Source organism: Cygnus atratus, chromosome 5 (genome assembly GCF_013377495.2).
Source record: "Cygnus atratus isolate AKBS03 ecotype Queensland, Australia chromosome 5, CAtr_DNAZoo_HiC_assembly, whole genome shotgun sequence".
Lineage (NCBI taxonomy): Eukaryota > Metazoa > Chordata > Aves > Anseriformes > Anatidae > Cygnus > Cygnus atratus.
In genome coordinates, this window is record NC_066366.1 from 5,054,439 (window position 1) to 5,069,050 (window position 14,612).

Consider the following 14,612-nt stretch of genomic DNA (forward strand, 5'->3'; position numbering starts at 1 on the left):
TTCTGTCCTCTTGTTGTTTCACTTGGACATGAGAGCCTAATATCTTTGACATGAAGTTGCTGTTCTGGGAATTTTTAAGTTAATTTTATACTTCAGTCAGAAAGGTTAGTAGGAAGAGATAATGTCTCTTATTGAATCAACTCAGTTGGAGAAAATGGATGCATTTGCAGACATGCAACGCCTTCTTCAACAGTTTTTTTTTTAAGTAATAAGATTCAAATGGCATGCGTTTATTCTTCCTAGTATTAAGAATCCTTAAGATTTTGCAGTTGTTATCAAGGAGCTAAAAAGAGAAGTGTTGGATGCGTGGGTGATAGTTCATTCGATATATCTTCATGACAAGATCTTGCCACAGCTGCTAGATGTTCTAGTGAATGTGATAGCTCTGCTGTGCCATTTTGTCAGACTCTAGACATCTAGTGCTCGCTTCATGGAGTAGGAGTCCAGGAAAAACAACTGAGGAACAGCCATATATGTTTCAAACTAAAATCTAAATAAGAAACCTTTTTGTTTTTATTTCAGCACTTGCATTGGAGGAAAATGGATTTGTACAAATCTTACATGTCCAGGTATGTAGAAAAAGTCTCAGATACTTTTTAAATATCTATGAATCTTTATTGGGGTAAAATATTGCTGTTAATATTAACATTTTAAACTATATTTTCACTGTATAATTTACATTTTTGTTTGCATCTCTATATAAACACATTTACCCACAAAGTAGAGTAAGTATTAAAGTGAACTGAATAGCAGGCATATCTGCCTTTTTGATTTAGCTCAGTAATTTGTCTCCCCTGGGTTGCTGTAACGTCTCTGATAGATGGCACTATCTGATTGTTCCTGGCATTCATCTAAAGTTTCCTCTGCAGTCTTCACTTGACAGACTTACTGATATGTTTCATGCAAGAGTTTTTAAGTGCAAGATTGCTTTTTGTTGTTTGGTTTTTCCTCACAGTATTGCTGGCTAGCAATGTCATATCTAGGTATTACACAAATGTCAGTTAATTATTTTCTCAATTTGCCTGTGGAATGGGGGGGGTTTAATTCCCACTTCACCAACAGGAAACTAAACTACAGAAATTAGTCTAAAGGATTTTGCAAGTTAGAGGAACCCATGGCTTCGTTGTTCTTATAGCTGCGGATAGATTTAAGCACTGGTCTCAGAGTTGTTACTAAACTGAGAGAGTGCTTGATATTTCTGCGAATCCATTTTTCGAGCCACACATCACACCCAGAAAGTAAGGAGCACATGTATTATTGCCTTATAGACGGGGGAGAATTGCTTTGATATCTTGGCCTGGTGTCACATAAGAACTCGACAAAAGCAAAGATGGGGTACAGTTCCTAACCATTTTCCTAGTACGTAGTTATAGTGCAAGCACATTTTTAAAAATTATAGTATGTATCAGTGTATGAACTCTACAGCAATATCTCTTGAGAATGCATAATATCTTTTCAACATATTTAAATCCATTATTTGTTATATTTTCTAGCTGAATGTTCAGTTTCAGGAGACATTCATTTCATGACCTTTGATGGGCGCAAATATACTTTCCAAGCTACCTGCCAATATATTCTAGCAAAAAGCCGTACGTCTGGAGAGTTTACCATATCCTTGCAAAATACTCCTTGTGGACAGGTAAGGCTTAGAACCTTCTTGTTATGTTTGTATCCTGAAGGCATGTCTGATAAGCAGAGGCTGATGATACTTGAGTTGTCTAGCCTGGAGAAAAGAAGGCTCAGAGGCAACCACGTTATATATCATAGCCTGAAGGAAACACAAATAGAAGAGCTGTGAAACAAAGAATAAACATTGGCAGCTTAAGTTCTGTCAGCTTAGAATTCTCCAAACTTTGCAAAGTCCTTGAAGCATGTGAATGTTGTATATTAAGTTTGTGTCCTCTAGTTACATGGCTAAAAACCAGCAAAACAGGATCCTTAAAATAAAAGCAAAGCAACAACACTCTAAGCAATTTATTTTTCAAATGAAAGATGAGGCAACTGACTTCCTTCAGATGCCCACAGTCCTACCTTTAGCCTGACATTTAAGTCTGTCAATGGACAGCAGAGGTCTGAAGCAAATGTCTGCTATGACAACGTGCAAGATATGTGTTGTAGGCCTCATTCACTTTTCTGTTAGAAACTACTTATACCTATCCAAAATAGACAGAAATTTTCCTTTTGGCTTAGTTGTGGTGATGCTTCTGTTGAGGAAAGTGACAATCAGATTAGTTGGCTTTATGCAGCACTCCTGACACAAAGCGTCTCGGAATAGCTCTTGCATGCATGTTCTTTGTCCTGACTGAGGGACTTTGACAAAGTGTTCAGGTGGCTTGCAGGTGGGAAAAAAATAAACTTCTTTTGGCTTTTGTTACATGTTGGGCTTCATATTTTCCCTATCCTTTAACGAAGTTACCCTGGTCAACCTGTAGTAAGCACAGACTTTTACAGAGCTTTGATTGAAGCATTCTGAATGTTACAGCCAGGTGGGTGATCAGAGGCTTATGTGGTTTGTTCCAGGGTTAAATATTGCTAATTCAGTTATCAATGTGAAAGTGTTGAGAGGGTAGTAAGTTTTGTGTGTACTGTAATGCAGGAGTGTGGGGCTTCAGTGCAGCAGTTCGAGTGTCTATCTATCAGATAGCTGGAACCACTTGGCAGAGGAGCTGCTTCACAGTTCCCTAGGCACCATCCCATGTGTTTTTCCCATTTATAAAAATGAATGAATTGAAATGGGAAGCTAAAAGACTTGTAATGTAGAACCTCATATTTCTTGATGGTTTGAGATTTGTATGCTTTTAAAATTCTTTTAAGTTATCAGTCCCATCTCATTCAAGATTAAAAACCCAGAAAGAAAATAGCTGAGGAGATTTTTAGCTCTTTGAATCACAAAGAACCCAGTCATCTAGTGCCTTAGAGCTGATGACATAAACAGTCATCAGGCAACAAGTGATTTGAAAACGATGTGAAATTTTGTTTAAGCACTTTTTGGAAGGAGAATTGGTCAAGTGATCAGCACAGCTTAACTTTATCTGAGTTTCAGGTGACAACCTCACTGGCTTTGTAGTCTGTATGATGAGAAAGTCTTCTGAAGATATTTTTTTTGTTGTTGTTGTGCCTTTTTTTTTTTTTTTTTTAAGTCTAGTGAGAGAAATGTCCGTTCCTGTGGAAACACCTGCTGAAAGTTGGCAGGGGCACTGCTGTGAAAGGAGCAGTTCATTGGAACACAGAATAATTGTCAGGTGGAATATCTCCTTCAGTTTCAGTGTGAAGGAATAATAAAGCTTTTGTCGACAGCATGCAGCAATGTATATCCTATGGAGAGTTGTTCTCTTGGCTCTGGTTTGTGGGTAGGAGCTGGTATGTTTTATTTTCGGCTTAAAAGGTAGGCAAAATTATGAATTTATAGTTACTGCAGCTAAATGATATGCACAGAAATTAAATAAGCTGCAACAAGATAAGATGCCAGAGCATGGCTTCACAGTGCAGATGTTGTCTTTGCCATTAGTCTAGGAGAGTTGGCTGAGCTGATGAAATAGCTTTGTATTCTTAGAATTCAATATTTTTAAGTTTCATTCTATAATTACAACTGTTGATGAAAGACCATTATTGCATTAGTATTTAGAGACATGGAATTTTTGAATGATTTTTATTCTTCACTATCCACTGTGTGTAATTTTGTGCCCGTGGTACTTGAAGGACTGACAGATGATCTCTGTTCTCATTCAGCATCTCTGAGCCACCTAGTATTTTTCAGAGACCCTGGCAGCTGTAGTGATTGTTTTCAAGTGGGACAAGATTTGCCCTATGTCATTCAAGTTTCAGTGCAAGTCAGTGGGAGTGTAAATCTTTGAAATGAAAACCTTTATCTCAGTTTGTGCTGTTAATGGTGCTAATCACAATATAGTTTTGTTGCTATCTTGACTGTCCAAAGGCAGGGATTTTTTAAGGAAGTCTTGCTCAGTGCCTTTTTCAGTACTGAAGATGCTTGGCATCTTACTATTTCATCAACAGTTGCATCTTCATGGCGGGCAGTGAGACTGAGAAGCACAACCTCCTGCAGCTCTGCTGGATGTTTCTGGAATGCAGCTCAGGACTGGAAACTAACCAACGAACAATTTCCAGCAGAAAGACCTAGGTCACTCTTTGGGTGGTTTCACGTGTCTGCATGTGTTTTGATACATAAGACATTATGAGACATTAAAGATAGATTATCAAGATTAGAGTAAAATGAGCTAATAGCATGCCAAAAGTGATGGGGCCTTGTTTTGTCACTGTTCTTGAATACCTTTTGAATGGGTACAAGGCCTTGTGATGCCAGCTGGAACAGACAAAACAGCAGCTGAGTGCTGTCCCCTTTGCTTTGTGGGAACAGGCAGACTTTGTCTACCCCAAAACGACTAAGCCAATGTAAATAAGATGATGCCTTTGAATCCAGAACAAAGAGGTAAGAATATAACAGGACTAGCAGAAATTTAGTTTGTTCCTGGAGCAAAGAGAAAGTAAGGGTGGACAACGATTCTGATGTCTTTCAGGATGTAGCAAGGTAAATTACAGCATGCTGAGGTGACATCAAGACATCTCTGTCTACTTCTGTGCCTGATCCTCTGTGACAGAACATTTTTCTCATAAAATTGTTGAGTGATTAAATTCATTCTAATAAAAAACTTCTGATGGTCTTCTGTGATTAATAAGCATTCTTTTCCCAGAGGTACTAAAAGCCCAAGTACAGATAATTATTCTGAAAGGTGGAAGTCCTGACCTAGAAACTCTGATAGGAACGGACTGGTGCTAATCATCTCTCTGGCTAGTTGCCATGTTATTTAGTACAGGTGTATTTGTTGTTGTGATACATTGGAAACATTCAGTACTCAATAGGCCTCAGACTTGTGCTGCTTCCCACCTGTGTGGCGTCTACTTGAAGATCACTCCTGTAACATGAAACGTGCAGGAATACTAAGTAGCTTGAGATTTCATTTAGGTACCAGCCAGTTTCAGGACTTGCTTTAGGATTTTTCGTAGGCTGTCTCATAGGCAATTCTGACTGTTTATTTGGATGTTTCCCTCTGCTAAAGTTTAGAAATTTTTGGCTGTATTAGACTTTCATGTCTTGCTTTCGTCCTGGGAATTTTCCACCTCCAAAAATAATTTCAGTGGTTTTAGGTCAAAGTACACTTATTCTTGAAGTTAAAACAAATAGCTGAAGGTTTATAAATAAATAAAAAAATCTGTCTGTATGCCATCATAGGTATTAAAGTTCCTTAGAAATGTGAAAATAATGCACTAAAATTGTGAATGGAAAGAAATCTATTTTCACACAGAACACGTACCGTAGTTGACTTGAGTTTTGATGAAAGCGCTTAACCTGAATTTGATTCTTGATCTTTAAGCTCTTGTGAAACTTTCCTGTGTAGGCCATTTAGCTTCCTTCTGTTTTGAGACCTTAGGATGTAAGTCCCAATACTTTGCTTTTAGGATTTCAGTTGACTAGCTGGTTTTGGTAATGCTGACAACTGAGTGCCAATGAAGAAGATGAGCGTAGGTAAGGTATATGAGGTTGATCTAGGATTCTTTTTTCTGAATGTTTCATGCTGACTGAAATACAGTATTCCTTCTCATGGTTTTCCTAAATGATATTTTTGACTGACTTAGAGAATTGATATGGTGGTAGGAATAAGCAATGGTAATAAAAATAAGCAAGTCAGGCCAGTTGGATACTGTGATATGATGCTGCCTTTCTTTAACTCAGTATTCATCCAGGGAACTTATGAGCGTACTCCACAACTCTTCCCTAGAAATAATTAACTTAAATGCTGTTTTTAAATAATGATTTATAAGATGCTTCTGTCTTCCATTACTGTTTGCCTTTAAAAAACAAGTACACCTTAAATGTGCTTTAAAAGAATCTGTGCATGTTTTAAATTAAGGAGAAGTACAAATTCACACTTCTGTACACTGCCATGTGGATAATGCAGCCTTGTTTGTGAGTAGGAACTCACCCTCAGTGGGTCTTGTTTCAGTGGGTCTCATGAATTGCAGGTGTATTTGTACTAAGCTATGGAAGAGTTGTTTAAATCTCTCTCCTAATCCCACTTGAGCTGTGTTAGCATAACATAGTAGAGTTGTATTTAAATATACTTTCGAAATACAGAAATTTGTTTGTTTGTTTGTTTATCTTAGCTGCAAAGCTGTATGTTTTACAAGTGCACTCTGCTAAGAACCAACATAAAGCTCATAAGTTTTAATTTCTCCCTAGTAACTTTACATGCACTCTTATTAACATGCATCCTACTTAAAATCAAATATATTTTTAATTACCTTATTTTGTAGAACCAGGATGGATCATGTATCCAATCAATCAGCATTATTCTTAAACAGGACCCCAAGAGGCAAGTTACTCTGACTCATTCAGGAGACGTTTTGGTATATGACCAGTACAAAATTAACCTGCCTTATGCAGATGGTAAGGAATAATATATGAGCATATAATACCTATCAAGCACTGAAGTAGTATTTTAATGCCATGTGTATATGTTGTGATGTCATCGGTATTGCTAACATAATAAAGCTAAGTGATATATTGTTAATATTAACGTTGTTAATCTTTGACCAAATGTTTCACAAATTACCTGCTGATGTACTTGGTGCTTTGATGTTAATTGTTGTGCATATACTGAGCTAGTGTCTCTTATGTTAAGATTGAATATTTTGTGTTTCTAACGAGCCCAAATGCCATCCTTCACATTTATAAGACTGGTTAATTCTTTTCTGAGGGGAAATTTTCTGATTCCTGACTAATTTCTCTTCCCTTTTTTGTAAACAACTTGAGTGAATATAAGTGGAAGGAGCCCTCTCTTACCCTTTGCATGTAATCTGCAGATGTTCAGAAAAGAACTTTTTTATTTTTTTCTTCGTTGAGTTTTTAAATTTCTCCCTCTGGAAGATTATATCAAGTGTTCTACATATGAATATGGGACTGTGTTCTGTGAGGATCAATGTTAGCTTTAGTGAGTGTGATATATGCAAATCTCTAGTTTATTTGATGTCCTTTGAGACTTGGCTTCTCGAGAATTCCCCAAAAGGGATTTAATCCAGGAAGAAAATTGCTGCTGCTAGGAGTAGGTTGTCTAAAAGTGAATGAGAATATTATCTGCAGTGTTTGCATGTTTAAATTGATTTACTTTTAGTTAACCTTTGGAGTATCTTGGCTTTGTCAAAGAGTTTTACTATCATTAGTTTCTTGTTTTCTCTTTTAAAGTCTGAATCCCATATAACCTTCTGGGATAAATGAACAATCTGGGGAGAATGGGGCCAGAGTAGGACAAAATGTGCCGTATATAAGAATGACATTAAAAAAAAAAGTGATGTGACAAGAAAGAAAATGCAAACTATAGACAGGTTTCCTTTGCCCTTCAACAATCTCTGTTCTTATTCACTAGATTTATTTGAAATACGGAAACTCTCCTCTATATTTCTTCAAGTAAAGACAAACATTGGATTACAGATACTGTATGACAGAGAAGGACTGAGGCTTTATCTTCAAGCTGATGGACGGTGGAAGGATGATACTGTTGGCCTTTGTGGAACCTTCAATGGAAATATGGAAGATGACTTTTTGTATGAATAATTCCAAGATTTTTATTTGCCAATGCATGAATATTTGCAGTTAGAGTGGTAGATCAAATATATGCTGAAGCTGAATAGGGGGATAACAAAAATACCTTATTTTGAAGTTTGGTGTTAGTGGGTTAGATAGTAGGTTATGGTTCGCTAAAAGAAAATGTGTACCTTCAAACAATTTCAAAACATGTTTTGTTTAGAGTATTTGAATATAAAAATACAGTGAAATATATACCGTTACTGAGGACTAGTTTATCTGATTGTTTTTGTCCAAAAGATGGACTGGTTTATATAAGGAACTTTATCCCCCTTCCCTGAAAGTCTCTGTCTGTCCAGCTCCAGTTCTCTGCTACAAGCTATAATCTGCTCTCTCCAACAGAGCCTCCATTGTTCGGTGCCTGCAGGCCATCAACAGGAATTGGCTGTTGCCTGAGCTTCACTTGTAATGCATTGAAAGGTGGTCAGAGCTGCCTGAGCATCACAATCAATCTTAGAGTTTATGCCCAGCTTCCTAGCAGCACATGTCCTGCAGATACTAAATAAATTGGCCTCCAGAGGATGAAGCAGCCTAATGGAAGGGGGAGAAGGAGAATGTGAATTTAGAGCATGACAGAATACTTTGTTAACAACAGGGGAAAAAAAAAGCAGGAGAAGCAGGAGAGATAGTGTCTCAAAGTTGGAATTTGTCAGAACTGATAGAAAAATGGCAAAAATTTCCATAGTAGTTCCACATATTAAAATATATATATATATATTCACAATTTCTTAAAGTTAAAAAGACTTTCCATAGACAGTGGTGTCTTGTGCAACACATCCACCAATAGTATTACTGGTTTTATGTCTAATAGCATCTTTTATCTAGTGTGTGATACACCATATTTAAGTGCAGAGTTTTGATCATTCTCTGTACAGAATATTACCGTCCTTTAGTTATTTCGATCAAAGTCTCTGTGTTCAGTTTCTGCTGCACCTCCGCTTACCCGGGCCTAATGGTATCTAATTGCTTTTGTAGCTATATCTCTGGACCCTTGGATTTCTACCCCCTCCTCTTTCTTGCAGGGAGTAGAGAACCTGGGAAGTCAGCTACCAGGAACAGACAGGAATTTGTAGGTAGAGGAGAGATCAGAATAGATCAGGTATCACTTAGGAGGCAGAATTATGAATAAGAGAGTGCAGACTTTGAGGACAACAGTGTTTTATTTTGCTCTCTTGTGAAAATGGAACTAGGTCTGTTTTGATCCATCCTTTCATACAGAATATCTAATGGTTCCGAAGCACATCTTCTCTTTCTTTTCTGGGCCTTTGCCTGGAAAGAGAGAGAGGAGCCCTGAAACATTAGCTGACGGTGCTTTGGGGAAAAGTGCAGTGGAAGGGGAGCTTCAGTCAGCTCTGGTGAGGAAGGTAGTAGAAATGAGACTATTCTGTAAATTCACTGTATCTTTTGTGACTGACTTCTGTTTTGTAAAAGATCTCCAGTTGGAGTAACTGAAAGCACACCACAGCTGTTTGGAAACGCATGGAAAACTTCATCAGCATGCATGCTTGTGCACGATAGCTCACAAATGGATCCATGTGATATTCATCTACAGGCAGGTGGGCAGTGATGGTCAAATATTGTTAATATTGTTGACAAATGCATTTCTACTTATTACATCTGTGCTGGGTTTCCTTTTTTGATCAGGAAAAGTAACCACCAGTCCTCCCTGCTGAAAAATGGAGTAATATTTATTTATCTCAATCCCCTAACAAATTATGTAGTGCATTGCTTAAGAATGTTCTGCTACTTGCATAAGCACTTGAAATACCCTGTTTATTTCTAGTTTGCAGTTGCAGTGTGCAAAGCTAGACATTAAAGGTTGGTAGTATGTCTAATATTGGTGATGCTGCTAGTTAGGATGGAGACTCAAAAGTATTACAGTACTCATTTTTAAAATACTGAGAAAATGAAACACTCCAGTCGTGTGCTATGGAGGAGAAAAACTAATAGAACAATATGTTCTGCCAGCCTTTACATTCGGCTGAAAGGGTTTGACTGGGGAAGCATGATATAGTGGCTGATGCAATGAAAACCATATCTAGCCATTAAAAACGTTATTTAATAATGATGAACTTGGTAGATCATCAGTTATATTCCTCTCAGAATTACTACCACTTGTCATCTTGGACTGTACACACTTCTAGACAAGATACAGGAGTAAAATGGTCATTACAATTTTGCCTGTAACTTCAGTTGTGATAGGAAATCATCGTATTTCCTGCTAGGAAATCGTCCAATCTTCTGAGTATTTATACAATGTGCAGTGCTAAGAATCAAAAATTCTTAATGGTTTGGACATGAGCATAGAAAAAACAGTGGTCAGTATAGGAAGTCAGAAGTTCTGGAAAGGAAACTTTGAGGTCTTAGTTTATTCATTTCCCTTTTATTGTAGAAGGTGTCAATTTTTCTTTTTCTGGGTACGTTAATGTATCATTCTGATTATCCTGACCACTATTGCACAAGCATGAAATGCATTCAGAATTGAAATACTAAGATGAGTGTTGTTTGGAGTTGGTGTAACAAGTTAAAGTGGTTGCAGCCTTAGCCAATGTGAAACAATGGGTAACAACAGATTATTCTTTAAAATGTTGACATACTTGAAGTAGTTACTGGGAATTACTGAAACGAGAAATATCTTCTGTGTGTTTATGAAATACAGTGGTTAGTATCTGGCATCTTGTGCCTAACCCTCATCATTGAGTCAGTTTAAAGATAGGAGTCTGTACCTAGGCACTGTCTGCATATTGTAAGTTTTCCAAATGGCTTAAAACCATTCCAAGAACAAACTCAAAGCTATGAGCAGCTAACTTTTTCTGTCCTGTTGTATAGTTGTATTGATATGAAAGGTAGCGATGTATATATGGCAATAGTAGATAACTATTAACATAACTAATAACAATTGCATTGCATAGAAAACACTTTCTCTTCCAAGTCTTTTTAAACTCCCCCACTGAAAGTGTTTAATCTGTTATTTGTGTAGCTTCTTATGCAGCGGAGGCTTGTAGCATCCTTACGAAAGAACTTTTTGCTCCATGCTACCCCTATTTGAGTCCCATTCCCTATTTTGAGCAGTGCAGAAGAGACACGTGCAAATGTGGACAGAATTGTTTTTGCTCTGCTCTGGCCCATTATGCTCATCATTGCCAAAGATTTGGAGTTATAATAGATTTCAGAGGAGGTGTCCCAGACTGTGGTGAGTTGCCTTTCACTTGTACTCTTAATAATTATTTTTTGGAGTCTTTGAATTAATATCAACTTTGAAATGAGAGAAGTGGATTAATTCTAATGTTATCTTCTGATTGTCATTCTATCACAGTAAGATAAGATAATTCTATCACAGTAGGATAAGGCTCTTTTTCTTGCAAAGAAACATGTCTTTAAATGTCTTCTCCTACCCACATTTCCATTAGTCACTAGCTGCGTAAATACATTTGTTCTTTTTTTTTTGTAGATGTTAGGTTTATCTAATTCTTTAAATGAACCCTTGACAGAGATGAAAGGCTATGTTGGTGTATATAGCAATTCTCTCTGTATTGTTTTCAATTTCCACTCTTTCTGACCATCTCCAAGAGGTTATTTTCTCATTGTCTGTGAAACTAAGGTGAGTATAAAGTGCTGAAAATACACGTAGAGAACTGCTGATTTTTAATTGAAGATGAATGGAGGACAACAGATACTATGGAGATAGCCAAAGCTGACTTCTGTTATCTGCTTTGTAATGAATAACCAGTAGAGGAGTAGAAAATATTATTTTTCAGTTTATATGAACTTTTTAAGTGATGCAAAAGATGTTGATAGGAGATGTAGTGCTGTTATGCATTTTTAAAAATTATAAAATTAGGGAACCTGTAAAGCAGCCCTTAACTGAACCCCCTGATGTGTTGGTAGGCTTGGCTCCAAAAGCAAGGCTGAAAATCTTTTCTAAAGAATGTTCAGCAATTTGACATCTGATAATTTTCATCACATTGTGTAATTATCCATGTCATAATGCATGATAAAGAGGAAGTTGGGAAGTTCATCCGATCTGGCTGATCTGTTTATATATCTGGGAAAAAAACAAGAAAAAAGAAAAAAAAGAAAAACAGCTTGCTTGAGTTCATTGTGGCATGAATGGCTGTGTTCACTGTTACTAAATGAATCTGTTTCAAAACATTTAATTTTCTTTTGCTTTAAAAAAAAAAGTAGATATTTATAAGAACATATGTAAAAAGTCAAGCTTGTGGGGTTTAAAATGTTTTCTTATTAATATTTCAAGCTCTTGAATTTATTTTAAGTAGGGCTTTATAGGATAGATAAGAAAACATATGATGGTACTGTGCAACAGCTGCAAACATTTTATTTATTGCTTGTAATGTTCCCTTTAAGATGTTGCGAGTTTTCCAAAGCCTGTGCATGAGAACTACGCATTTTCAGAGTCAGAGGCAAAAACCTTGAATTGTCCAGTTTCTCCAGTATAAATCTGGATTAACTGCACAGACTTCATTGTACTTGTTATTACTGTGGATTTACATCTGTTTAGTTTACACAGCATGGTGCCAAGATAGCAATTTCAGTGGAATTTAATGTAATTGCGAATGAAAGTAGAGATGTTTATCAGAAAACAGTTGGGAGGTATTTGAGTCTCTTGCACAGTAATTTGAGAGCGTTGTTTCATTTGGACAGCTCTTTCATGTGAAAATACAAAGGAGTACAGTACTTGTGTATCTACCTGTGGCAGAACCTGCCAAGCACTGTCTGTGCCAGAAACTTGCAGCAGTGATTGTATTGAAGGCTGTGCTTGTCCCTCTGGAATGTACTTGAATTCCAAGACTGAAAGATGTGTAGAGAGGTAGGTGAAGTTGCAATTCTGATAGTCATAGTTGCTATTTCACACCACTGCGTTTACAATTCAGAGTGAAAAGTTAATAAACGTGTAACCTGTAGATGCTGCGCATTTGCAAAATTGTCAGGGTCTTAGAATTACATAGAACCTTTATGTTGATCAAAAATTGTTCTATTGTAATACTGAAACTCATCCAATGACACCAAACCTAATTGTTACATACTACCTCTGTATGTGAGAAATACAAAGATGTCCATTGATAAGGGAGGTTCTGCTTTGTTATTAATTGATATGCCATGAGATATATGGCAGTATATATTGGCAGTTATCTAGGTCAATTTATTGCAGTTAAAAAAAAAATAATAATTTGAATAGCAATTATTAAGTCAAGGGGAATTTTCTACTTTCAATTTATGAGGTAATCACAACAGTTTTTTGGTTGTTTTTTTTTTTTCTTCTACTCCAGAAATGAATGTCCTTGTTATTTTCAAGGAATTGACTATCCCCCTGGAGATAATGTTATCACATCTTTGGGCAAATGGTAAGAAAGCTGTTTTGGACAGAACTTCTTGAGGACTTATGTTTTCAGGTTGCTGTGCTTACAGTCCAATATACTGAAGTGCAGAGTAGAAAGAAAAGCTACTGCTATTATGTGCATCCATGCTACCATGAAGAGACACAGAAAACTCCAGCACTTTCTGAGATTTAATTATGCTAATTAATTATGCTGTGGTGAATATTTGTCTGAGTGCACCCTGATCATGCGATTGTCCACAAATGGATTTTTTTAAGAAATGACTGCAAGCAAAAATTATCTTTGCATTGATTTCAGTGGAGTTATATTGGTATTTGGCAGTTTATGTTTCACATGTTTATTAAAATACATCTACTGATACATACAGCTACTGGGCCTTAAGATAGAACAAGAAATCTCTATCTATTCAGTCATGACTTTTACTTGCAATGTTTTTAACCAGGTTGTATATAGGTTCGTTGAGAAGAAAGCTTTCAAACACAGTGATTTTGTTAGAAACAATTATGATCTTCATTTTTCTTCTCAAGTGCCTCTGCTCTGGAACTTCCACTTTAAAAATGTAATTTCCTCTTCTGTTTGTCTATGGAGTAGCCTTTCTGTCTGACTGTTTTCAACCAGTTGTTTTAAAAACGTCTTGACTGCGATGCTGACATGCTAGCATTTGTGTTGCCTCCCTGTTGGTCCCTTTGGTACTGCTTTGTCTTTTGGCTGAGTTACATCCAAGCCCTTGAGCTAGAATACTTTACCTGCAATTCTTTGTAGCGTGCACACAACCCTGAATGTAACAACAGAGTGTCTGTAGTACATGCAGAATCTAATTCAGGATTTGTTAGCTGACTAGCAGCAGGTGTACTGGAGGCATCTTCACTATTGGGAAAAAAAAAAAAAAAAAAAAAAAGGAAGAATAGTGTTGAAGTTGGTTGGCTCAGGTCCTCTTCTAGTGAAGCATAGGACCTGAACTGAGGCCACTACTACTGTGTTTTTCCCTAGTAGTTGCTATCATATTTGCTACTGTTTTGTATAACTAAAAACTAGTTTGGCTGTAATCAGACAGGAGTGGGCCATATTATGTTATTTAATGCTTCCTTGCATACAATATCTTATTAGAAGGCTTGAGTTTTATGTAGTTCACTTGTTCTCTTTGCTGTAGCATCTCGTGTAGGGAAAACTTGTTGTCTGTTCTCATCTGTGCAATATTTTGCAATGTAAAAGATATGTTATTAGAAGCTTCATAATATACTAACTTACTTTTTCTATTTGTAATTTTCATTAGCATAGAATTGTTGGGGTTGTTTTGGTTTCTGATTATGAACAGATGGTTCTGGTTATTTCTGGTAAGAAAATCACAGTAACTTGCTCCTCTAGATTCCTATCATATTACAGAATCAAGATCAGTTTGGGACGTGTATAAAAATTAACAAGTGCAATTCAGTTTCCTCTTGGGAGCCAAGAATTCTAAAACAATTGAAACAAATTTCTTCAAATGACTTCATTATAAATGAGATAAAAATTAATGATACTGTAAGACATTTCCACATGGGTAGTTTGTTAATGATTCGTGATAGGAGTGGCTGAGAAAAGCCAATAGTATCAATATG

The 14,612-nt window shown here is 36.6% G+C and overlaps 1 protein-coding gene across 1 annotated transcript in view; it reads left to right on the forward strand.

Annotated features, from left to right (window-relative positions):
- The window catches only part of OTOG (otogelin), a 109,486-nt gene that overhangs the window by 20,368 nt on the left and 74,506 nt on the right, over positions 1–14,612 (forward strand). Inside the window, exons 14-21 of the mRNA XM_035550201.1 lie at positions 523–569; positions 1,494–1,639; positions 6,331–6,463; positions 7,440–7,617; positions 9,089–9,213; positions 10,638–10,850; positions 12,320–12,485; positions 12,946–13,020. Of these exons, the coding sequence (XP_035406094.1) occupies positions 523–569; positions 1,494–1,639; positions 6,331–6,463; positions 7,440–7,617; positions 9,089–9,213; positions 10,638–10,850; positions 12,320–12,485; positions 12,946–13,020 (1,083 nt within the window). The remainder of the gene's footprint in view (positions 1–522; positions 570–1,493; positions 1,640–6,330; positions 6,464–7,439; positions 7,618–9,088; positions 9,214–10,637; positions 10,851–12,319; positions 12,486–12,945; positions 13,021–14,612) is intronic.